General features: G+C 39.2%; 1 protein-coding gene across 4 annotated transcripts in view; it reads right to left on the bottom strand.

Annotated features, from left to right (window-relative positions):
* Positions 1–3814: 3814 nt before the first annotated feature.
* Positions 3815–26436, bottom strand: part of BACH1 (BTB domain and CNC homolog 1) — a 43155-nt gene continuing 20533 nt past the window's right edge. For 3 of the 4 annotated variants that reach the window (XM_077878929.1, XM_077878931.1, XM_077878930.1), the window contains 4 exons: positions 23518–23811; positions 20324–21670; positions 18466–18672; positions 3815–7734 (listed from right to left, as the gene is read on the bottom strand). In XM_077878929.1, the coding sequence (XP_077735055.1) occupies positions 7273–7734; positions 18466–18672; positions 20324–21670; positions 23518–23751 (2250 nt within the window). In that variant the 5' untranslated portion in view covers positions 23752–23811 and the 3' untranslated portion in view covers positions 3815–7272. Of the gene's footprint in view, positions 7735–18465; positions 18673–20323; positions 21671–23517; positions 23812–24810; positions 24899–26436 lie in introns of all 4 variants that reach the window. The other variant, XM_077878932.1, reaches the window with a different exon arrangement.

Below are 26436 nucleotides of genomic sequence, written 5' to 3'. Positions count from 1 at the left end.
CATTTGTGCAATTCCTTTAGTCCTTAAGTGCATACTTCATCTTTACCCTATTTAAAGTATGTTTGCAGCTGTCTGCTCTCCCAGACCCTAGTGAACACAAGGTCAAACTATTAAGTGCTTCTATGAGCCAAATTCTCCTACCTTATCTTAGCAACTTGATCTCCTTAATTTACATGTGCACCACTCCTCATTCTTATAAATTCCAAACCCCATCCTTGATTCCACATTAAGCTCCCCTACCAGATGCTACCTCTTTTATCTGTCCAGCTGAAACAAAGCTGTTTGAGTAGATACCCAAAGTTTTAGGAATGATATGGTAGACTTTTTGGCAGATTCAGTTTTCCACAATGGATCTCTCAAATGTCAGATGCTGGGCACAGTAGGTGAGGTCTTCTAAAAAACCATGTAAGAATCTCAAACAAGGCCAAAACAGGGTATTTACAAATATTTTCTCCTGGAAAAAAAAAATGTATTTTAAAGGTACTATCGTGGTCCTGTTCACTTGAGGTGATCATTTAAATCAAAGCAAGCAAACCTTAGTTATTTTACAAAGGATAACTCATGGTGATTAATTCTCCAAAGTACAAAGTAAGTTTCCAAAGTGGACCAAAGAGGTGGGACTTTACCAAGATTACATTACAGTGGATATTTCCATATTTACTAGTGCTCTGGGTATTAACAGGATCTCCTGGCAAGAGATTAATATCACATCAGGAACCTACCTGCGTATCAACATGGTAGCTAGACAATCATTTAGGTGCAGTCTCCTGAAAGAAGGAAATTGGCTCTTTAGGAAACAGCTGGCCTTCTGGACAGTGATTAAGTGTGAACCCAGAGGGGAGGGTGGAGGAAGACAACGTCTGCTGTAAAGACAGCTACCTTGAAAGGAGAAAGGAATGTGCTGTGCTCAGTCTTTAAAATCTTTTCCATTATCTTTGCATTTATACTTAAAGAGCAGGGTAGAAAACAGAGGCGAGGGAAAGGAAAAAAGAAGTGTTTGGGGTTAATAACAAGGTCACACTTTGCTCGGAAACCTGAACCTTGGTCCCCGCAGGGGCTAAATGAGAGGGTGGCAGGATGGATGACAGATCTGTGACCTTTAGTGGGGCAGGCTTCTCTGCCTATAAACTTTTCAGAGTCCCCAGCCTCACTGCTTCCACAATTCCCCTCCCCAGCCCTTGTCCTTCCCTTAACCTCCCACTTCTGGGAGATCAACCCTTAACCTTCTTACTCATCCCCTCCCTGGCGAGGTGGTAACCTCGCTGGTTGATACATTTGGAAAGAATAACTGGTTGTCCTCTGCTCAGCATGGTCAATCTTCTTGGGATACGCCCATCTCAAAACCACAGTGGTTGCCTTCTGCTCTCCCCACCCACACACCCATGCTGATGAGCCAGGAAGTATATGTGGGTGAGCAGCGGTGCTACTCAGAGGAGAGTCTCTTCCTGGGAACCAAGAGGGGGGAAAAGTGACTTCCTGTTAGTAACAGGAAACAAACTGACAGGGCAAACTGGCTTCATTCTGGACTTCCCACTAGGCTCTCACTCTAAGTTCTTCCTTCAACTATCCTTGATCAGTACACTGAGGTTTTAATTTGGTTTTCCATCCACCATTCCTTCATTTGATTTCTCTAATTGTTCATAATTCAGGAAGAGAGTAAGAAATCCTCCTCTGGAAGCCTGTGAGCAGTAGCGTTAGAGACATGAAGAAATCGGAATAGAATACATGATCTGGAATCTTGTGGACCCATGGGGTAGAGTGGAGGTCAGGGAATTTTAACTTTGGTGGCATGTGAAGGCTTATATTGGCCAAACGGGTGTTTACAGTAAAGTAGATAGCCTAGGTGACAGATTTTGGACCAGCATGTATTTTGGATCTGGGGGGGTCATGGAGCTTATGGTGCTTTACTCACAAAATGTGACTTTCTATAGGGTCCCAACAGCCCTCGTTGGCCTTCGAAAAGGCTCAGTGACCCTTTAAGCAAAAGGCATGAAGACCTCAGTAGACGCGTGGGTCATCCCTCGCAGAAAGTGTCATTCCTTCAGTGACTCAGAGTTAATAATGAGACACACAAGATTACCACAGCATTTGCACCACCTGTTTTGAAAGTCAGCCAATCTCCAGCCATTAGAGTAGTTATCCCAGGGAAAGTTCTATTCCCAGAACACAGTACGAAGCGTGCCCAAAGGCTGTGGTTGGCACTCAGTGGTTTCTGATATAAGGAAAGCAGATGGAGACTCCTTGTATCCATTTCCCCCCAGTGCCTGTTAATGCTCACTTTCTAAAATCCGCTAGCTGTGAGCTTAAATTCAATTGGCAGGAATGTCCCCAGTAAGGCCTCCTTTGGTGGACTGCAAGAAGCTATGAAGCTATAGGAAGTGAGTGTAATGTGGCATAAATTAAGTGAAGCAGCAGGCCTGTAGATGCCCTAACGCCAGCGGCAGGACCTCAGCCCAGCAGGCAAATTCTGGGCACCACTGCTAGTTTCCAGGGGAAGAGTACTCTTCACGGGGCTTTTAGGCATGCCTGGGAAGAATAGGTGCTGCTTTTCAGCTATTTCAAGGCAGCTAGATTCCAATGCACTAGAGTGCTAGCAAGCTTCTAGCTCTTAATCAGTAGTGCCAAGCCAGTGTCACCAGCACCACACCCACCCACGCCCCAAATGCCATTGTGTTCAGGACCAAGGTGGAGGGCCTAGTGTTGGATGCACATGGCTTGTCTACAGTCGGCACTGCAGAGCTTAAGTCCACATAAAAAAGAAACCATCCCTCAGAGGTGGCTTTCTCAGGCCTAACCATGGCCAGTGTGCCTAATTCCACAGTTCACTTTTTGCAAATTCACTGGGCAAAGCAGCTATAAAGCTGTGTCCTACAACCCGGGCTCCATCAGCAATGTGGATTTCACCTACCACCTTTTTATTTCTCAAATGGTCCAGGCCATGCTCTGGACTGCCAGTAGCTCTGAGCAATTCCTCAAAGTTGGATTACAAGGCCTAATTAGAAGTTGAATGGCACCTGGGACGCCTGAGTGGCTCAGAGGTTGAGCTTCTGCTTTCAGCTCAGGGTGTGATCCTGGAGTGCTGGGATCGAGTCCCACATCAGGCTCCCTGCATGGAGTGTGCTTCTCTCTGCCTATGTTTCTGCCTCTCTCTCGGTGTGTCTTTCATGAATAAATAAAGAAAAGGGAGAGGAGAGGAGGGGAGGGGAGGGAAGGAGAGGAGAGGAGAGAAGAGGTTGAATGGGACCTAGTAGAGGTGACTCAGCAGATAAATCTTTAAAAATTAAGAGTATGAACCAGCTGGGTGGCTCAGTTGGTTAAGCATCTGTCTCTAGATCTCAGCTCAGGACTTGAGCTCAGGGTCATGAGTTCAAGCCCCACATTGTGATCCATGCTGGACGTGAAGTCTACTTTTAAAAAATTAATTAATGAATGAATTAATTAAAGGATTAACAAAGACAGTACCCCCTTAAAAGCCCTAGCACTCCCTTAAAAAAAGCCCTACATCTCTATCTGAAGATGGAGATTGAGTAAATCAGTAGCCAGGATAAAATCTGTGCTTCCTCAACCATTTGAGTGCTGGGAATATTTTTTTTCAGGCATAATAAACGATGGAAGAGTCTCTCATAGAAATTCCGTTCGTCCACTTGACGGGATGAGGACTGAGTGTTATGCTATATGTTGGCAAATCAAACTCCAGTAAAAAAATATACAAAAAAAAATTCCATTAGTCATACTGCTTTTGATCAAAACCTTTAAATTAGTAAATTCACATAAAAAGTGAGAAAATGGAAATGGAATGTACAACTCTATTCAATTAAGAGGCAATTTTAGATCATTTTATTTAACTGTCAATTTATCGCCAAGATCTAACATTTATGATTTTGCTACATTTGGATGAGCACATGAGAAAGAATGTAAATTAAATACTATGAAAGTTGCCTTTTAATGAATCATGATCTTAACAGGAATGGATATATAAATTTAGTGGTTTTATTGCATTATTAGAAAATTATATTATGAAAGATACAAAAAAATCAATAGATGTTATTATTTGTTTATTTCACCATCAGTATGCCAACTTTTACCATTATGGCTTTAAATTTTCAAACTGCCCAATAATAGATTTCAAAGAATAGTTTATTACATGCCTAATAAAACACTTAAAATATTTACAGATTCAAAATAGGTGTTTCAAAACTGAAAAAAGTTCACCTGAGAATTATAGCATTGCCATTTGTTTGATTTTTTTTTTCCCCAAGTTGTTAATGTGGCTAAGTGTCCACATGCAACCTGTATCGTCTACTGCATCAAATATATTTAACTCCTTATTTAAAAGTGGTTAAGTATTAAGCTATAGTAAATTATGTTATAAAATTTACAGATGGAGAACCAGGATTTAATTTATAACCATGTTTGTTCTGAATGTAACAATTTAACAAATGATTATTTGCTATAGCTGTAGAAGTCAAATAATGAAAGCGATTTTAAGGTATTGTTACTTTGCTGAGTTAGACGTAACTGTCTTTTAAATATCATCAAGCACTGAGAAGGCCAATTAATAAAGAACAGTGATCATGTAAATATGCCATATACAAACTGAAAACGACCTTTCCAAAATTCTGCATGAAGGAAAAGATATACACTGTATATACATTATCCTGTCATTTGTCTTCTTCGGCGGCCTTAAAAAAAAAAAAAATCAAAACAAACTTTCTTAGAAAAAAACTTCCTTAGAAGTTAATGTTAAAATAGGCATAAATGTATAATGCTATGCAATATATAGAAAACTTCCCCACCTTATGGCCGAAAAACAAAGATAAAATCTTTTCTCTCTTTGTCCCTCTGTATTACAATTTGAAAATCATGTAGGTATGAGGTAGTGTAGTTACTTGTATTACATGCTGGCTATTAAAAGTAATGCTATATTTTACAAAATATTACACTTGGCCAATAATCAGAATATCATTAAAATAAACCCTTAATGCTAAACTGTTTATATGTAGAGAGAAATTTAAACCAAGTGTCTTAAAAATCATATTTAAATTCTGGAGACAACTAGGTTGTATCATAAAATATTAAGTAACCTTTCAAAGCAGTTATTTACAGTAGCAATTAAAGCAAAAGGTTATGTGACATTTGCACATACACACACTGATATGACAAACAGTTGAGTGTACACTGAGGTAGGAAATCAAGGATTCCATTGGTTTGTATAAGATTTTACATTTTGTAAACCAGAAAAGTTTTTATATTATTTTATACTTTGAAGTTAAAATCTAAAATTACAAGTATCAGAGAAACAGCTACGGGGGGGGGGGGGAAATATTATATATATACACACACACACATATACATAATATATATGTATGTATATATGTGTATATATATATGGTATACACACACAATTCTTTTGTAGTTATGGGATGCATTATCATAGAATTACTCTCCCTGACAAGTTCTTAAGTATACTTATAAAAAGCCTCTAGAAAATAAACAAGCCCAACAAGGTTTCTCTTACAACTAAGTCAGTAACAGAGATAACATACAACCACTGAAAATATGCTAGCAATATCTCCCCCAGCCACCCCACCTCCCCACTGAAAAGGGTAACATTTGATAAATAATTCTGAAATATTAAGACTGGTCCCCATATGCTGTTAGGGCAAAGGTCTACTTGCTTCAGACTCGCTCCTGCAGGATGGATGCTTATCTCCCATGTTAGCTACACAGGTCCTCCACTAGACTCAGGATGCAAGCGATAAAAGTCTCTCAAGGTCTCTGATCTTGATGAAATTAAATACTTTCCAATCCAAACACGATCCACCCTTTAACACCAGGCTCTCCAAATGTTTCTGCCAAGGTGAATACATGTAATAAAAGGTTCATAGTCTATCGGTTTATTTGATTCTCAAACAAGCCCGTAACACCAGAATAGCTAAGAACCACTGAAAAAGTTATGGGGGAGGTGCTGAGATTATAAAAGCTTTATTTTAAAACAGGACTGCATGAACACAAAGATCGATTACAAAATGCCCAAGTCAAAATGACTGGTGTGCCCTTATACACCAGATTTGGGGAAGGGAGAAAGATTAAATCTGGTTTCCAAATTCCAACCTGCAGTGGAATATGATTGAGTTTCATCCTATTTCACAAACCTGCACGGTCGTTTGTAAATACATTTTTATCCACAATAATGCTTTTTTACAAGTAAACCACAGGACTTCAAAAATAGGATGAAAAATGAACTGCCGCTCCTGATAAATGTTAGCAATTTTCTTTCCCCGTGGTGGAAAGATGTCTGGTTTTCTTGCACGGCTGACCTGTGGTGGGAGGCCAACAACCTTGGATTTTGGGAAATTCTCAAAGAGTTTGGGGAGGCTACAACAGTGCTGCCAGTGCATCCCCTCACGCCACTGTATCCCAAGTCCTATTTCTTCCAAAAGGACAAGAATGTCAGGAAACAGATCATGAGGGCCCCGGATGTGGTAGAGAGACTGCAGGGAAAAAAGAAAGGAGGGAAAATGACACTTATGTACTGTTTACAGGGCCGGAATTTCTGAAGCCAACACAGGAGCAGGAGCGTCCCCCGTGGGCCAAGCACGGGCCGCTCCCTCCTACCTACCCCCAAAGGAGCTTAGGAGTCGCAGTCAGGCCAACCAGTCCCTGGTTCTAGTGGGAGAAGAGCAAAGCTCCAGGATTCAGGCAAGACAGGTCTTTCTCACACTGCGATTCTACACAAGTTTTCCCAGCTAGCTGACATCCCACTGCAAGGTAGAGCTGAGCTCTACCAGCATCACGCAGGGAGGCATCTTCTTTTAAACCAGTGTAGTGCAAAAAGGTCAGATCCCGAGACTGTGACGGGAGACTTCTTCAGTAGGAACTCTGCAGACGCTTCAAGCCGTCAGACTGCTGTTTGATGGGCTGTTTTCATCCACAAATTTATTTTGCATACCGGGAAGAGTTATTACTAACAGTTGTTATTCTTTTAAAAATGAGCTTTTTAAAAGCCTTATGACATTTTCACATGTGGTTTGTTTTGTTTTGTTTTTCCTGGGATCCAGGAGGCATGTAACTTCTGCATCTCATGGAAATCAAGGAAAGTCAGGATTGGCTTCAGAGGAATTCCCTTAACAGAAAACTACTGGGGGCAAAAAAAAAAAAAAAAAAAAAGAACCAAAACACAATAATGTCAAGAGACAGAAACTATATTATGCTTTTAAGACGTCACAACTGCAGTAGAAAATGAGTGGTGGGAAGGAAGTGAATGCAAGTTTACTCATCAGTAGTACATTTGTCGGTCATCTGCTGGCAGAAATCAGAGATGCCCACGCCCTGCCGGCAAGGTTCCACGAGGCCGGCCTGCTCGGGGGCAGTGCTGGCAGCAGCCCGGGGCTCCTGGCCGGGCCCACAGGCCGCCGACCCGCTGCCCTTGGCGCTGGGATGGCGAGGGCTTGGCTCGCAGGCCGGAGTCGGCCCCGCAGGAGGCCCCTCAGGTAAACTCAAAAGTGACGGTAACGCAAGCTCACCATCAGGAGTACTTTTTTCTTTTTCAGAAATTAAAAATGAGAGGGGGCAATCTGAAGCCGAGTACTTGGCGAGTATCTGTATTTGTTCTTGACTGAGAGCTGCTTCTTTACAGACTTGCTGGCAAAGTCCAGTTAGGTTCTGCTTCGTCTCACCCAGAGTTGACAAAATGTGATCTCTCTCTTTCAACAAGCTCTCCTTTTCATTTTGCTGTGAGGTGAGAAAGAGAATACAATGACTTGTGTTTAGTAGCTCAACCAACATTTCTAAGGTAACCAAACATTCCTATCTACTGGGATCACCTGGAATTTTTACTTTCAACTCAACTCAAAAATCTTATTTAGTACCTCAGAGGCTCATAATCCCTCATCCAGAACGCTGCGGCCTAAGATGTATCTTGGGATTCAGAATTTTTCAGATTTTATAAAGACAATACAGATGCACACATAATCCCTCTAGCAGGGTCTGGGCCGGTACCCGACTATCAAACATCTTCACATTTCTAAATAAAACACATTAAAATATCAAATCCCGCACGAAGTGGGAGAAAGAAGGACATAGCCCAGTGTCAGTCTGCTTCAGTTTTCTGGTCAAAACAGTTCATGACAAACTTGCGAGGTTTTTGGAGCTTTTTGGATTTGCAGATGGTAAACAAATGTGGACCTGACATTTGAAATGGAATACAACCAAAAAAAACTACAAGTACACTAATCATAACTACTGCAACTCAGATCGTTGCAGGACTCTAATGATGACTAACACTTGTTGAGCATTTACTTTGTGCCAGATATTGTACTAAATGCTTTCAGATATGCAGTCTTAATTATGTCATTGACACAGTGACTGTTGACTTAAGTACTAACAAACCCGTTTCATAGATGGGACCTGGAGTTCAACATGCCCAGAGTGAGAGAGCTAGTGAGTAAGTTACTAAAGTATGAAGAATCTGGGGAGACATTCTGCATTTCTTAATTATTCTTTTAGTGGGGGGGCCCCCTCTGGGGTGGCTCAGTCAATAGTGCGTCTGCCTTTGGCTCAGGTCATGATCCTGGCGTCCTGGGATGGAGCCCCACATCAGGCTCCTTGCTCAGTGGGGAGCCTGCTTCTCCCTCTTCCCCCTGTTCATGCCCTCTCTTATTATCTCTCAAATAAATAAAGTTTTTGAATCTTCAAAAAAATTATTTTTGGTAGTTATTATTACTATTTAATTTTTTAAATCCCTACAACAGGAAAGTCTACCGCAGAATGTTTTCAAAAGTTTTCCTGGTTCCTGCCTTTCTGTCCATCATCACTTGCTGCTACTGCTGTCTCTTTCCATCAATGTCTCACCTTGTCCTTCCTGTTCTACTACCACACTGCTTCTAACCAAGCATGAGCCAGGAAACCAAATAATCAAGCTATTTATAAATTAAGAATAAATAAACATTGATAGAAGGTCAAAGGTTTGCCCTGTGAAATTTATGACAACTCTCTTGGCTTTCTGCTTGTTGGCAGGCTCTGTAGAGCAGAGGTTGCAAGCTAACATTTAGATGGTTTATTTCAGAGTGATAATCCACAAAGACAATCTTTTAAATAGATTCTTTTCTGGAACAAAAATAGTTAAGAGGGTAAAAAGAAAATTTACTTTATACAAAAGTGCTGCTACTTTTAGGAAAAAGTTTTTCTAAAAAAAATTATACATGAATCCAATTATTGATAGTTTTGAAATATTTTAAGGCCATCTAATATTTTGAGAAAATGTACAGTGAGCATCAAAGTACTAAATTTAATGTTTTAAAATTTATTTTATTTATTTATTAGAGAGGGAACATGAACAGGGGCAGAGGCATTGGGAGAAAGACATGCAGGCTCCCCACTGAGCAGGGAGCCTGATGGAGCTCAATCCCAGGACTCCCGAGATCATGACCTGAGCCAAAGTCCCATAGACCTAATTTTATATTGTCAAGTATTCTCCAATTTGTTCAGATTTTCTTATAGAATTGTTCTCTTTTGAACAGATAGGTATAAATCAAGAAAATTTTATATATATGAGAGTAAATAAAACCGATCAATGTTGCACAGTGTATTTTTGGTTACAAAAAGTTTGTCAGTTGTAGGCTCCTGATTAAATGGGTCCGCAGGTGCCTAGAAGGTGAGAGCAAGACCTACTACTACCTGCCCAAGAAAGAACACATTTAATGCGATCAGCACCCACACCTTTTTACGGCCTCCCAGAAGCTAATCCAGAAGACAGAAACAAAACTTCCAGAAGAAAATTAGAAGTATCTTTTCTGGGTCACAACAATACTAACCACGAACTCCTCTATCAAAGTTGGGATGAGTCTCCTTTCTAAACAGCAACAAATGAAATGTCAACTGCTAATTGTTTTTTTTTTTTTTTTTTTGGAGTTCGATTTGCCAACATACAGTATAACACCCAGCGCTCATCTCGTCAAGTGCCCCCCTCAGTGCCCGTGGTCCTTTTAAATTAAACATGGTTAAGCAAAATGATAAATGCTTGAGCTTCCTCCCAGAAATCAGAACTGCTACTTAATCTACACATACTATAAAGATGACAAGTATTTTATGACTTCTATATCTTTAGATAAACACCAGTATGACCTTAAATATTCTCCCTCTCCTACCTCACTAAATAAAGGGTGACACAACTATTTTTTAGGTTAAAGACTACTCACTACTAGGAATAGTGATTTATGGTTCCTTATGATATAAAGCCTCTAAACTGACAGTTCCGGGAAATATACAAGTGGCCCTTAAAAGTATGAATAAAATGCTCAATTTCACTAAGAGAAATAGAAATAAAAGCCACCATGAGATACCAATTCTCACTATCAGGCTGGGAAAAAAAAAAAACCCAAAGCAGTTTACAAAATCCTTGCTGAGGCTGTGGGCAGACAGATACACAGATACAGCTGGTGGGAAGGCAAAATGCTACAACCTCTACTGAGCAGAATTTATTAATATCTAACGAAGTTACCTATTTATATACCCTTGATCCAATAATCCTACTTCTAGGACTCTATCCTAAAGACACATCTCCTTAAACATGAAAAAGCAACGTACAAAGTTACTCCTTGCAGTGTCCCAAATGTCCACCAATAAGAAAACAACGTGGATACTGTGCTACAGTCACAGCTGAATATACGGAGCTGTAAAAGGAATGAAAACCTCAGGGCAACTGGGTTGCTCAGTCGTTCAGGTGTCCAACTCTTGATTTAGGCATAGGTCATGGTCTTAGGGTCATGGGATCCAGCCCTGCAGTGGGCTCCATGCTCAGCATGGAATCTGCTTGACATTTTCTGTCTCCCTCTGCCCCTCCCCCATCATGCTCTAACTAAATAAATAAAATCTTAAAACAACAACAACAAAAAAGGAATGATAACCTTTTTGAACTAAGAAAATTATTTCCAGGAAATCACTTCCACCCCCCACCCTCTGCCGGAAATCACTTCTTAAAGTGCAAAGAGTGAAAATACAGAAAAGTACACACAGAATGTTTATGTAGCAGAAATAATAATAAGAAAAAACATAAAATACTAAGCTGTTTTTAGAAAAGAAACATAAGGAAATAACTCAGAGACTAACAAAAAGTTACCCATAGGTAATAGCTATGAATAGAGAAGATGGGATCAAGACTTTGGATATAATTTTTTTAAACAGTTTTAACTTTTATTTTTTTAAAAATTTTTTTATTATTTTTTTTTTATTTATGATAGTCACAGAGAGAGAGAGAGAGAGAGGCAGAGACACAGGCAGAGGGAGAAGCAGGCTCTATGCACCGGGAGCCCGTTGTGGGATTCGATCCCGGGTCTCCAAGATCGCGCCCTGGGCCAAAGGCAGGCGCCAAACCACTGCGCCACCCAGGGATCCCAGTTTTAACTTTTAAATCATATCAATGTTTTATATATTCAACAATTACACAAAAAAATGTGAAGAGTAAATCACAGTAATAAATACAAACAAACTAATTTCATTACATATCAAATTGCTGGCATGGACAAAAAAATTACTTCAAATAAATTCTAAACTTTAAACTTCAATACTATGGAATATATTTAAGGACAAAAAAAGGCAAACAAATTTAAATTTTACTCCATCTGCTTATTGTTAATAGTAATATTGATATAATTTTGTGACTATTATAATTACATATTTTTAACAAATAATAACTATCATAAATATATATATTTATGGTATATTTACTATTAGCTTTATACTAATACATACATTTACTATTACTTTAACAACACATTTACTGCTTGTTTTATAGTTATAAATATGTAGTCATTATATTAGAAATATATGTTTGCATAAAGCAAACAAAAAATACATTAATATAACTGGTAGCCAAGATTTTCCCTGTAATGGAAGGAGATAAGATACAAACATAGAAGCAAAGGCAAAAACTTTATATTGCTAAATTTTGATTGAAAATATCTACATGGACTCATGATTTCTATTATTCTTTTTACTTTTATTTATCAAAGCATGATACAGAAACAGACTATACTCATGATTTCACACACACACTCACACACAAACATTTCTCAGCTCTGTCCCCGGAAAGAGCCTAGAAGGAACAATACCTTAGTAGGTAGCATGCTTTCTTAAGCTTAACATCTGCTAAAAGAAACCAGGGAATTTTGGAGAAAGAGAGAATTCCAAATTTTGGACATACAAGGTACAAGGTAAGCCTTGACATATTACTCCAAGGTGGCACAGAACCACCGATGGGGTTGTGTCAAAACAACAGAGCAGCTGGCTTGAGGGGGCTCTCTCTGGCCAAGACTGACAAAATATCAACATCAAAAAACAAATGACAATTATGGACTGCAAGAAATTAAATTAGGAAAAAAATTAATCTGAGTCCATAGTGACACTAAAAGAGTGTGGTAGGAGGGAGGGAAAACAGGAGGAAAGAAAAGTTCTTTTTAAGAGAGGAATACCAGGGCAGCCTGGGTGGCTCAGCGGTTTAGCGCTACCTTCGGCCCAGGGCGTGATTCTGGAGACCCGGGATCGAATCCCACGTCAGGCTCCCTGCATGGAGCCTGCTTCTCCCTCTGCCTGTGTCTCTGCCTCTCTCTCTCCCTCTCTCTCTCTCTCTCGGTCTCTCATGAATGAATGAATGAATGAATAAATAAATAAATGTCTTATAAATAAATAAATAAATCCAAAAAAATAAATAAAAATAAAAGAGGAATATCAATTAAGCACGAGTGTTAAGTAGAATGAACCACAGAATTAGAAGAGTCACTATCTTGCAACATGTATTATAAAGACCACCAAAAAAATAAAAAATAAAAAAAAAAAATAAATAAATAAATAAATAAATACCACCAATATACACCATAATACAAAAAAATGTAGTAGTGGGAACAGGATATTCCTAAAGGACCTCAGTAACACTCCACAGATTACTGAAGAGTCCCAGAGGCAAAAGATATAATCTGGAAAATGATCTACCAATTTCCATCTACTCAGGTGGACACACGGACAGGGCATGCCCCACCACGCAATGCAACAGAAAGGACACGACACCAATGCACATTTCATTTCCATTCAATAACTTAAACTTTCATGATTTATGTGATATGGAGGAATGAACTAAAACCAAGGGGAAAAAAATCAGACAAATATTAAAAGTGGGGCATTTTAAAGAAATCTGGCCTGGACTCCTCAAAAAGTTACTGTGATTTTTTAAAAGGGGTGGAGGGGCCCCAAACCAAGAGACTAAAATGGTATAACCCAAAGTGTTCTGTGATGATTGGATCATAGTTTGGCAGACAAAAAAAGTGTATATATAAAATATATTTTGGGAACAATGAGGATAACTTGAATAGGGAGTAGATATAATATTGAGGATTTCTTAATTTTCTCAGGTGTGATCAAAATACTGGTAAAAATATGTAAGAATGTTTAGAAGATATATGCATGTTTCAGCATTTAGGGATGAAATGTCATAATGTGGTAGCTTTTAAGTGATTCAGAAAATAAAGGAAGAGCAATAGAGTCCAAGAGAGAAAAGACAGTGAGACCAAGATCAATCAACTGTGGCTAAAAAGAGTCCCAAACTGACCAGTAGAGAGAGACAGACCAGCCATCTGGAGCAGGAACACACACCTACACAGAAAGACCAACAGAGAAGCAAATGTGACAAAATGTCAATAATCGTTGAATCGACATGAGGTTGTTTATCCTTCATTTCACTTTTCTAAAAGCTTGAAATTTTCAAAATGCAGGGGAGGAAGACAAATGTCAAGAAAACCTGAGAACATAAACTTGGCTCCCTATGAGAATATAAGCATTTTATTGGCAAGGACTAGATCTCATTTATCTCTGATTTCCTGGTACCCAGCACATTTAATACGCTTAGCAGACGCTCACAGAAAGGAGAGAACTAACTACTTTTATTTAAAAATACAACTACTAAGATTTATTGATCCCTGAACATGTACTGAGCAATACAAAAGCTTCCCATCCCTGATGTCATGTGATCTTTGCACCCATCCTGAGGGAGATGCTACCCTTATTCCCCTTATCACCAATGAGGGAATGTGGGTATTAGAGGCAAAAAATTTCCCCAGGCCATAAAGCTACCAAAGTGGCCAGGCAGACTTTCCAGCTGTTTGACTCCAGCCTCTGTCTGAACATTCTGTCCCAGTCCAACAGGCTCTCAAATTTTAATGTGCACAAAGATTTTCCCTGGAAACATTTATAAAATACGTGCATCTGGGGCCCCTCTCATGGGTCTGGGGTAGGACTAAGAAATGTGCGTTTTACTTTCTTATTTTTTTATTTTATTTTTTTTTAGGAAAGTGCATTTTTTAAGGACATCCCCAGATAACTCTGATGCCAATGGTCCACAGACCACATTTCAAGGTGTGCTGCTCAAAGGTATCACGGAATGGCAACGGGCAAATTCCAGAAGGGCCCAGTGGGTGTGTTTGGAGATGGCAGTGTGCATATGGGTAAGCAGCCAGTAGCATGTGGTTTATTATTAACCTGTGCTAAACAGGTTTATTTTTAATGAAATACTGCAATCTTCCCCACAAGATGCAAAACACTAAGGCCAGATGCGGTCTCTGTACTCCTATTCTATCACAATAACAAGGACAATCAAACAAAATGTCTGCACATCTCAATATGAGTTCAAGTGCTTTTGTGACTATTCGAACTTCTGATCACTTGTAAGTTGATATCAATCAATATTTGATGCCATCTAAGAAAAATACACTTTGGTCATTCTTTTTTTTTTTTTTTTAAGATTTAATTTATTCATGATAGACGGTGGGGGGGGGGGGGCGGGGGGGCAGTGAGCAGAGACACAGGCAGAGGGAGAAGCAGGTTCCAGGCAAAGAGCCTGATGCGGGACTCGATCCTGGGACTCCGGGATCACGCCCTGAGCCAAAGGCAAAACCCTCAACTGCTGAGCCACCCAGGCGTCCCTACTTTGGTAATTCTTTGCTTTAAAAAGTTAAGTTCCTTTCATTTCAGAGTTGCCTTTCCTTGAGGCCAAACTGGTATAGAAACCTATTGTTTCCTAACTTCTGAATTAATGTTCCAGTAAAAAAAAAAAAAAAAAAGAAATATGGACCTTGTAAAGAATTCTATAAAGATAAGAGTTTCATAAGCCAAACACATAACAGAAGTTGAATGAGTCTTGAACTTTATTGGTTAAAAAAAAAAGCCATGTACTGGTTTGTAGATTATACATATTCAAAATCCTTATAGTAAATGCAATGCTAAATCAATGCCTAACTTCTAATATACTATCAAATTTTAAATAAATGTTAAAAGTAATTACCATCAATTTACCCATCAAATAAATGTCTATTTATTCTTTCTTTTTCTCCAAAGGTTCTAGTGAGATTCTGACAGAACTTCTTGTTGAGAAATACAACTCATTAATTTACTGAATTCGAGCTAACATCACTCTTTGGCTTTCCCAGCACATTAAGACTATTAAAGTCTCTTTTATACATGATCATTACTCTACAGACCTACCTTGAAGACATTTTAAATCACTATTCTTACTGTAATCAAAACACTTTTTTTCATGTGTTGACCCATCCAGTCTATTATCCTATTCCTCTTAGAACAAACTACAAAAATTATATAGCCAATAGCCAGAGGCTAAAGCTTACTAAAATATGAGACCCTTCACCTAAATATTACCAGACCATGGCAACCTATAGTATGCATTTATTTATATGTTAACCTAATCAGTTATTGGCGATATTTACATGGCTGTTTAATTTTATATTGTCTATTGTCCCTGTTTCCAGGAGTGTCATCTCAAATTAAAAAAAAAAAAAAAAATCTGCCATAGTCCTCTATATTCTTAGCTCTCCATATACTAAATATGAATCTGTGATAAAAGTATGGCTGTCTCTCTTTGCAAAAGACAAGACCCATAACATCATCCAATAACCAGGGTCTAAATTCCAAGTAAACCTCTTAATGTAATAAAATATGTTAAGGCTCAAATTATTTTCCTTCTAGGAAAAGGGCCAGCTTTCTTATTCCTCTAAGCTAATAAATAGCACATACTCTGCTTATTTTCACCTGAGACATCTGCAGCAAGACTGAACTTTACAAGTGCCCCTTACCCTTTGCAACTAGAGTGTGCCTGTATAAATCACTAGAACTGCAAGCAGTATGATGGACTTGGGCAGAGTTCAAGGAAACTAAAACACAAAGTAAGTCACTCTGCTCAAGAAAAGAAAAGAAAGAAAAGAAAAGAAAAGAAAAGAAAAGAAAAGAAAAGAAAAGAAAAGAAAAGAAAAGAAAAGAAAGAAAAGAAAAGAAGAAAAGGAAAAGGAAAAGAAAAAGAAAATTAAAAAAAAAAAAAAACCCAAACACAAAACCTAGCATGCCTTCTCCAGTGATACTGGGGAGGACAGAGACTGGGCTGAGCTCAGACTGGTGCACATCTACGTACGTGAGCAGATCCCTGGCAGGCTATCTGCTCTGCCTGCCCAGAGTGGGCTCTTGGCAGCCACCTTGCTCTATTTGTCCTTGCTCTCTCGTCACAGAAGAAGACACTGAGCTGAAATAAGCCAATTAGATGCTCACTTCCTTGGGAATTTCAAACTAAAACCATAGTGTCTGTCTGGACTAGACCCTAGAGGAGAGTGAAACTATTTAGGAGCCACACTGCAGCCACTCTTCCCATACGCACTTAGTAGCACAGAGAGTCACCCTGTGGAGTGCAGTGTGAGCAGGTGCATCAGAGATAGGCTAAGAGAGAAGATTCTCTGGGTTCCTGGTAGTTTTCTACTCCTTGTTCCTTGTTCTAAGGCCTGCTCCATTCTTTGGCTTCTACATGAGACACACCTGTATCCTTACAACAAATCCACTGATTCATTCATTCATGCTTCAGATGGTTTCTGTTGTTTACAGCCAGTGTCCAAATTAATATAACAGGTAAACAGGGTACCAACCACAATATATGAAAAAGTTTTTAATTTTCCACTTTTCTGAAGGTAGATAAAGGCACAGATTGGCTTTTTTTTATTTTTCTGTGATGAAAGGATTCTGTGTGAATCCTTTCTGGATTCAAAGGAGGAAATCACAACATTATCATAACAGCCTGGATAAAAAACAACAGCATTAAATAAGGATATGCACCTCCTGGACATTTTTTCTAAAATGTTGTTGTATGATTGCTATCCGTTGCTAGAATGTTTGTGTTTGAGGACTTGCTACAATCACAATTTTAAACTTTCACCAATAATTAACAAAGACTCAAAACCAAATATTCAAAGAATGTTTTTACTACTTCTAGGTGCTGGGTCCCTGCTGTCTCTAACCACAGTGGTCTTGTTTCATGATACTTCCTTCCGCCAACCCACTAGGGGAACAGAGAACATGGGTGCAAATTAATCCATTTTTCACTTAATTTGTGTTTCGATGCTGGAATAAATAACAAGATTCAATAGAGTAAGTATTCTTCTCACTTAGGGTCTCATTAGATCTTAAATTTTCTATTCATACCAGCCTATGAGTTTTTTCCATAGATGAAAGATCCATGTTGTTTATTTGCTCTGGTATCAACTAAAACAAGTTATTTAAGTCTACAGTTCGTTTAAATGAACAACTAGAACATTAGCTTTTAGAGACACCAAACACAGCACAAAGAGATTAAAGTGTTTCATTATTTCTCTAATCTTTACTTAACCACTAAGAATTAGGTGGACAATGGGGGCTGGGTGGTTCAGTTGGTTAAGCATCTGCCTTCTGCTCGGGTCATGATCCTGGGGTCCCAGAATCGAGCCCCACGTTGTGGGTCTCCCTGCTCAGGGGGGAGCCTGCCTCTCCCTCTCTCTCTGTGGGCCCTCCTCTCTCCACCTCATGCTCTCTATCTCACGCTCTCATGCTCTCCCTCAAATAAGTAAATAAAATATTTTAAAAAAAGAATTAGGTAGAGGGCAGCCCCGGTGGCTTAGCGGTTTAGTACCGCCTTCAGCCCAGGGTGTGATCCCGGAGACCCCGGATCAAGTCCCATGCCAGGCTCCCTGCATGGAGTCTGCTTCTCCCTTTGCCTGTGTGTCTCTGCCTCCCCGCTTCGGTCTCTAATAATTAAATAAAATCTTAAAAAAAAAAAAAAAGAATTAGGTAGACAGTAAGATTATCCTTAATTTGTGTATCATTTTAAAAAAAGCACCCAGAAATAGTTCTCAATTTACTTAATATAGCATATCACACTAAATATGTAAAGTACTCATACAAGTAAAATAGTCTACGAAAACGCTCTTTTTTATTATTTCCTAAACTTTCTCAAAATGTCATAGAATTTGCTTTCTTAAAATGGTAATTGGTAAATTTTGAAATTAATGTATACTTGAGCATTATATCTGACTTAGGAATTGAAATAGCGATTTCCTTTATAAAAAAGAATGAATGTGTGGAATTTAAGTAACAAGAAACTTATATACTTACCAGCTTCTCAATTTCTGATTCAAGATTCTGTATGCAGTCAAGTTTCCTCTTGCGACAGCGCTGTGCAGCAATTCTGTTTTTACTTCTTCTTCGAATATCATGGATACAATCCAGTTGTTCTGGAGTCAGTTTGTGCATTTTCAACAAGGATTGAAAATCATTTCGAGAGAGTGAAATTATCCGTTGTGCATTAAATGGCAGTTTTACCTAGAATGTAAAATAAACATTAGTAATTGTTGCCGCACTATGGAGTTATACTTAAATCTAGGAAGAGGAAGGTATACATCTATATTTTCCAGAGAACTTCATTTAGACTTAAAAAAAAAACCGATCTCTATTTCCAAATTCTATGTAATCACTTATAATAAAGACTGTTATTTGATATTTCTAGACTATTTTAGAAAGAGTTCAGAAGACAAGTAAATTGAAGAACACTTTTTTTTTTTTTTTTTTTAGCAAATCAAAACAACACAAATATTCGTGTATTTAAAACAAAAAAAATAGAATTTATTTTACTGGGGTATGTTAATAACCCACAGATACCTTTAAGCTTCTTTCTAAAGTGTTTTTAATGTGTTTAACCAAACAAACAAACAAACAAACAAAAAAGTCTGTTTTATACTTTGATTTACATCACCATGCAGCTGATTTAACACTGGTATAATTATACTAATAATTTCTAAAGCATTTCAGAAAATTAAGTTTTCTGCCAAGAGAGTGGTAGTTTCACATAACTCAACTTAAAAATCTACACATTTCACTTTTTCCAATATAGAAATGGTTAGAAAAGCCTTATGAATATTTTAAAGTCATTTCCAAAATACTTAAATTTGGAAAAATATAATTTTTTAAATAAATTGTTTGACAATTATACTAATCATCAAAAATGCTTACAAAACATTGATCAGTTTCTCTGAGAACATACTTAATTTCTGTTTCAAACTTACAAAAACTAATTATATACAATGTTTTTCAATGTCTTAAATGCTTTGTTTTTTAACATTCTTTTCATAGTTCCAAACATTGGATTTATAAATGCCGCATATAAATCTGTAACTATAACTCATGCATACATTTACTTCTTAAATTAAATCACCAATAACCTCCTTTCAAAGCCAAGGGGACAAAAAAAAAAAACAAAAGAAAACCTCTGTCCCTCTTTTAAACCCATGTCACCCAATAGCTAGGAACCTAAAGAAAATGATAACGAACGAATAAGCCTTTATTATCACCAGAATTATGGTAATGTTTTACAGAAAAGCAGCTATCAAATACAAACATTTGTACACAAAGTACACAGATCATGCTTGGTGGTTAATCACCACACCAGGTACGTGTCACTTATGCTAAATTATTATTAGCTGAAATGGCTAAGGGAAAATAAGAAAAAAAGTTAATTGGCTCTAAAAAACTAAGGCAAAGAAAACTGCATTAGAAGCCACATTCCTACACCTAGTCACTGCTAAGTCATTGCTAAGTGACTAGTCCCAGGCCCAGAGATCCTGTGGCAATGAATAAGATTGGAATATATGTTGCATTTTTCCAGGAGTTACCATTTGCCAATCACAGAATCATTTTTTTTCCCCTCCTGGGACATGGTATTTGATTTAAACAATTCAACAGCCCAAGTGTGAATCCTCTCCGGGGCAAACATAAATATACCTGCTTGAAATAAACAAACACGTCCTTCAAACTCTGTCACTCTTTTGGTACTGATCACGCGGTTTTATAACTGTGGGTTTCCTCCTCCCTCCCTGAGCCTGCTCATATGTCCCTAGTGGTGCAACAGGAGCTGGCACAGAGTGAACCCCGATTACTGGTGGTAAAGCAAGGACTTAAGAACACATTTTCCCCTCACCTCACATTCTTGTTCTCTGGCTGAACAGGGTTCGCTGTCACCTTCGGTATCGGTCTCGGAGTCGTCCCCCAAGCTAATCACACAAGCATATGGGCAAGGCTCCTGCTGGGGTTCTGAAGCATACTCATCGTTTCCAATTTCCAAATTGCTTGAACAGCCTTCGGTACTCAGAGTACTTATAAAAGGGCAGTTGACAGAACTCAACGTTGTAAAAGTCCTCTGTCCCGGCTCGGGGCTCTCGCTAATCCGGATACCTAACCAGGGACACTCTGACCGCTTCTGTGAGTAGATCTGTTCAGAACTGTCTTTGGCCACAGCAGGTGATAACTGCATTTGGCAAGAAGAGTCTGTGCTGCCAATGTCACTCCAGAAGCCTTTTGCTAGATGTTCTGCGACTTCGCGTTCCACACTACTCCGATCACTAGAGGCAAGGCTACTATCTTCCCTGGGGCCAGAGTCAGATTTCAAATGTAAATCCTGACTTTCACCAAATGTTTTCTCCTCTCGAACCTCTGTACCTGACAAAGGCTTTTCTGTTAACACTGCTGTGTTTTGCATTCCAGCAAAATTCAAGTCACCATATTGGTCATAGGTGTGTAAAAGGGACAGAGAATAGAGCCCGTGAGGGTCTGCAGACGAGTTGTGGGGGAAAGGAGTCACTTCTGATTTTTCTGACGGGCACTGAGAAGCAGGATCTTTCTTCTTGGTTTCTTCATGTTCTGTTGCTGATTTACTTTCTTCACATTTTAAAATCACCTGCAGATCTGCACAGTCCTGGATTCTTCCCAGACACTCATTTTCAGATGTCTCATTCGGCTGAACAGAAGAAGCATGAACATCTCTGACGCTGGATTCCACAGTGCGGACTCTGTCAGTTCCAAATGCTTTTTGGAATTTTCTGTATTTGGGGCATAAAGATGGCAAAGCCAGAGCAGCATCCTTTTCTAAACACATGGATTCACAGGTTTGACTGGCACTGTCTTGTAGAGGAGATGATACTTTTGTATTTGCTTGATACCGATGCAGTTTCCACTGAGGAGTCTGGACATTTTTATTTTCCAAAAATTCCTCCACTTCGTCAATTTCTAAATCCCTCTGGTCCAAAAGTGAAAATTTAAGGTCTGATTTTTGACAGTGTGATGGCATGCATTTCTTTTTTAGGCATTCTTGCTGGTCAGCAGTGGAGTCCAAAAACTTAAATCTGAGAAACTGAAAGCAGGATTCCTCAATGTCACGTACACCTAAAAATTCCACACACTTGCACACTTCATCCACATTGTCCTTACTTAAAATCAGCTTGGCAGTGTAGGCAAACTGAATTAAAGGTTCAAATCCTTTAACTGTCACCTGTTAATATACAAAATAAAAACAGATGCATCACTTGAAAGTGGTCTAATAGATAAATAAAAGTAGAAGGGGAATAGAGAGATGAATAACTTATTTGTGATCATTACACAACGGGTATTTTTAATTTGGTATGTAAAAATATTCTTCCAGAAAACGTAAAGCTACTAGGAGTCTGGAAAAGCATGCTTATCACACCCATTCATTGGAACCATAGCCTTTACTTTATAGATTCCACTCTTAAAGATGCATGAATTACAGTTCTATTCACATGAGGTAAAGACATTAAACTGCCATTATGACATGTGCTGCTACTTTTAAAAAGTAATGGCTAACCTGTAACTGGTCATTATCATTTTCTTGGTATTCCCTTATTCACTGACCTCTGACACAGAACTGATAATCTGTTGATTCCCCAAACTATAGCTAAAATTTCACAGAAGGATGGTGGCCAGCATAAGCTAAACTGTAGGCTTAGTATCCATCACAGAGTATCTCACAGAGATCTGTCATAAACAGAACAAGTTCTACAAACTCCTCTTAACAACTTCTGATTTGTGTCCCAATTCCACACGGCTCAACGCTCTTCTAGTTGCAGTTACTAATTAAATAAAAGCAAGCTATCCTAAGAAGAGTGCTTTCCAGTCCTGTGAGAGGTCTCCTGAGGCAGGACATAACAAGGATAGAAACATTTAGGTGCTTGAGCTCCACAATAGGCTGATGGGAAACAGATGCATAAAACCAAGCTTTATGACACAAAATCATCTTTTGTTTACCAATGCATAGAAACAAACTCAAGAAAGAAGAAAGGAGGAACAGGACACTTATGGAGTACCTACTTTCCATGAGGCCTTGTCTTAGAAAAATGGAGGATTCCTAGAACCCTAAACCCACTCAGTTTCCCATCACAGGAAAAGATCCAAAGGGAGAGAATATGACATAGGGTGGCCACTCTGAGCATGACCTTTCCCAATATCTATAATCTACTGGCTGTGCCTTGCTTTGGCCATTTTATCAAAAAATAACACAGGGTGCCTGGGTGGCTCAGTCAGTGAAGCATCTGACTCTTGATCTCAGCCCAGGTCTGGATCTCACAGTTGTGAATTCAAACCCCAACACTGGGCTCCACACTAGGTGTGGAGCCTACATTAAAAAAAGAGGATGAGGGCAGCCCGGGTGGCTCAGCGGTTTAGCACCTGCCTTCATCCCAGGGCGTGACCCTGGAGACCCCAGATGGAGTCCCACATCGGGCTCCCTGCATGGAGCCTGCTTCTCCCTCCGCCTGTGCCTCTGCCTCTCTCTCCTCTCTGTGTATTCTCATGAATAAATAATAAAATCTTAAAAAAAAAAAAAAAAAAAGAGGATGAGGAGTGGTGCCTGGGTGGCTCACTCCATTAGGCGACCAACGCTTGATTTCAGCTCAGGTCGGGATCTCAGAGTAGTGAGATCAATCCCTGCCACAGGCTCTATGCTGGACAAGGAGCCTGCTTAAGATTCTCTTTCTCCCTCTCCCTCTGCCCCTCCCTTACGTGTATGTGCACTCTCTTTCTCTCTCTCTCTAAAAAAAAAAAAAAAAGTAACATAACAATGGGTCAAGTTATTCAACTGCTATTGATAACTAACATCCAAAACGAACAATTCAAAAAACTAAACTAACAATTCTACATGTGAAATGTCATAATTTCCATGAGAAAAGTTAAAGCAATGAGTTGCAGAATCAGGGAATGGCTCCTCAGCCATATGACAAGAAGGACATTTTTATTTTTAATTTTATAACTATAAAGAGATTTAATTAGGTTCAATTAAATTAAAATCAGGGTGACTTCCAGAAACATGGACCCCTTTCCCACCTCTTCTGGTAGAGTAATGTTAAGCTCTGCATCGGCCTGGCCTACAATTCTCGAGTGGAGGTAACTGCTACATGCCGCCAGCACAGACCGGTGGGCGCGGAACCGCTGGCCCTCCACGAGGACAGTGATGTCGCACAGCACGTCCTTCTTCCGCTGGTCGTTGAGGCTGAGCAAGACATTGGTGCTGTGCACCGAAGATTCATAGGCAAAAACCGCGCTCTCACTCAGAGACATTCTGCATAACAAATGGTGTCGGGAAGTCCAGTGAAAGCATGCTTCTAGTCGTCATCAATCCTGCAAAAATACATGTAAGATTGCACTTAAATAATCGTTAAAAGTATTTTTAAATGACAGTGTCAAAGATAACTTAAAATACTCATCTCAAAAACGAAATGAAAACAAAAGCCTCTAGAGAACCTAAGACACATTTATCATTTCGTTTAAAATATGTTCTTCACAGCAAGTTTTAGTTTTTCTAATTTTAGGAAAAAGGATCTCAGGATGAGGGAGGGAAGAACTTTTTGAACCAAGGATTTCAGAGCTCTCTGAAAGTGAGACATTTCACATTGAGAAAACACCTCCAATGAGCAAACAGACCAGGTCCAGGAAATTTCTGGGTGGCATCCCAATCCTGTTGCTTTATGACGTTAATGGCCCTATGTGCGTAGTTCCCCTGACCCTTGGGATGGGCCTGACAGTGGAGCAAGCATATGGCATTCCACCATTTCCCTACCCCTTTCCCCAACATTTGACAGCTGGTAGGAGGCTTTGGTGCTTTATAAGAAGAGACACACTGTACATAAGGTAAAGTTCCTCCAACATAAAGAAGAAAATGGCATGAGAAAAAAAACCTCAAATTTGTCAAGCCAGATCTTAACAAGTCTTTTTATGTAATAAGTCTTACTTTACACTACAAAACAGAGGCAACAAGTACAACTATTTCACCATTAAGAACATGCTTTACCATACACAGAATCTCTTGGTTTTCTCAAAATGTTCAAACATAAGTTATCAAAAACGTATATGCATTTTAAAATACATTTTGAATTCGTTTTCAGTTATGACATATAACTGCCCACCATTTTTTGAGCATGTACCAACTACTAGCAAAAGAGGATAGCCACAATATATGTATGTCTATATATTTTTAATCATGTACTACTACTATTCTTATATATTACATATTATAAAACACACAGAGACTGAAAGTAAGAGATTAGAAGTTAAGTTCTGGTATTTTCTTCCAGAGCCCAATGGGCAGTGGTGAGCACCCCCCAAGCTGTGTGTGCATACCCCACTATGGCATGATGACCAGGCTGAGAAACTCCTCACAGGTATCAATCCCGTCATTGACTTTTGTTCTTCTGAACTAAGTCACTGCCTGAAACAAGAAGGTTCTCAAAAGTTCAGTGACTGAATAAACGTTATTGTTTCCAGACTCTCTATATGCCAACAAAAATGAAAGGAGACAAGAGGACTACTAAAGTTCAGGCACACCAGGCCCAGATCACGGGTGACTTCTGCCTCAAAGACGGGCGGTTTTAGTCACAAACACATGAAATGCATCTATAAATTCTATCCTACTTATGTGTTTATCTTTGAAGTGCTCAATATAGCTAAAATGTTAAGTTCCTCAGAAGTAGTCAATGAAAATAAAATGTCTCATTATGTGGTTAAACTCTACCCCAGGTTAAGACTCACAACCTATCATTTACTGATTCAGCACACCACATAAAATCATGGCAGCTTCAAAGTTAGATCCTAGAACTAACTCGACTTTTGGGTGGTGCCCTTTCGAAAGAGTAGTAAATTCCCCTTAGTGATTGGTCTTAATATTTCAGTTATCAACACAAGGAATTAAAGTTAGGAATAGTAAGGAAGAACTGTCATTCAGAGAGGTCATGTACACTGTATGTTGTGACAGCACACAGACCACTGCCCTCCACTGTCTCTAAGACTGTGTACCTTCCCCAGCCAAGCTCGACTCAACAGCTTTCCATACTCTGCCCCTGCACCCAAGTCCCCCGCCTCTTTATTCTTTTCTGGCATCTGCCTTGCAAACCCTTAAAACTTGACTAATCTTACTTTTACATCTTGTCATTCTGCCAAACACCACACAGGCAGGCAAAACTATAAAAACCTATAGGCTGGTGTCACCATAAAATTGTGGTGTGCGATTTCAAGGATTCAGCATTGTTATCCAGTACTTTTGTGTACCCTGATATCCCCCTTCTCGACAACAGTCTTCCTTTTTTCCTCAATGAGTGTCTCTCCCAGTAGACAACCATAACTGGGATCCAATCTCAGAAAATACTACCCCCTACCACCTCCACAGTTCCCTCTCACGTTAAAAACAATCCTTGATGTCTGCTCCTAACCTCATGCCATCCTTGCTTCTCTGGAACCCAGTACCTTCTCTTAACACTCTCTTCTCACACTCTCTTCTCACCTACATCCAAATTCTCTCTTTATGCTAGCTTCTTCTCATTGGACTTTGCTAATAAATACATTTAAGTCTCTCAAGAAACTATCCCAAAGACACTAACAACTAACAGCAAATATCCATTAAACTATCATTCTGTACCAGGCACTGGCCTGAGGTGCTGACATAGCTCATCTTATATACTCTCCACCATAGTCCTATGTCATGGATGCTCTTATATCATCCCAACCTCACAGAGAAGGAAACCGAGGCTCAGTAAGAAATATCTTGGCCGCAGTCAAAATGAGGATTTGTACCAAGCACCTGACTGCTCCATATTTGTCTCCAGTTAGTATCTGCTGAACACACAGAATAGAAAGTCACTGCAGTACTGTGGGGAGCCACGTATTACTAAAAGGCTGTGCACAAAAATAGGGAAATGGGCCTCCGAGGAAGCCAAAAGCAAATGAACTGGGCCTGAACTTCAAAAAGAGGAT

This window comes from Canis aureus, chromosome 30 (genome assembly GCF_053574225.1).
Source record: "Canis aureus isolate CA01 chromosome 30, VMU_Caureus_v.1.0, whole genome shotgun sequence".
Lineage (NCBI taxonomy): Eukaryota > Metazoa > Chordata > Mammalia > Carnivora > Canidae > Canis > Canis aureus.
The sequence above is the reverse complement of the archived record's forward strand: the minus strand, read 5'-3'. Positions and strand labels throughout refer to the sequence as shown.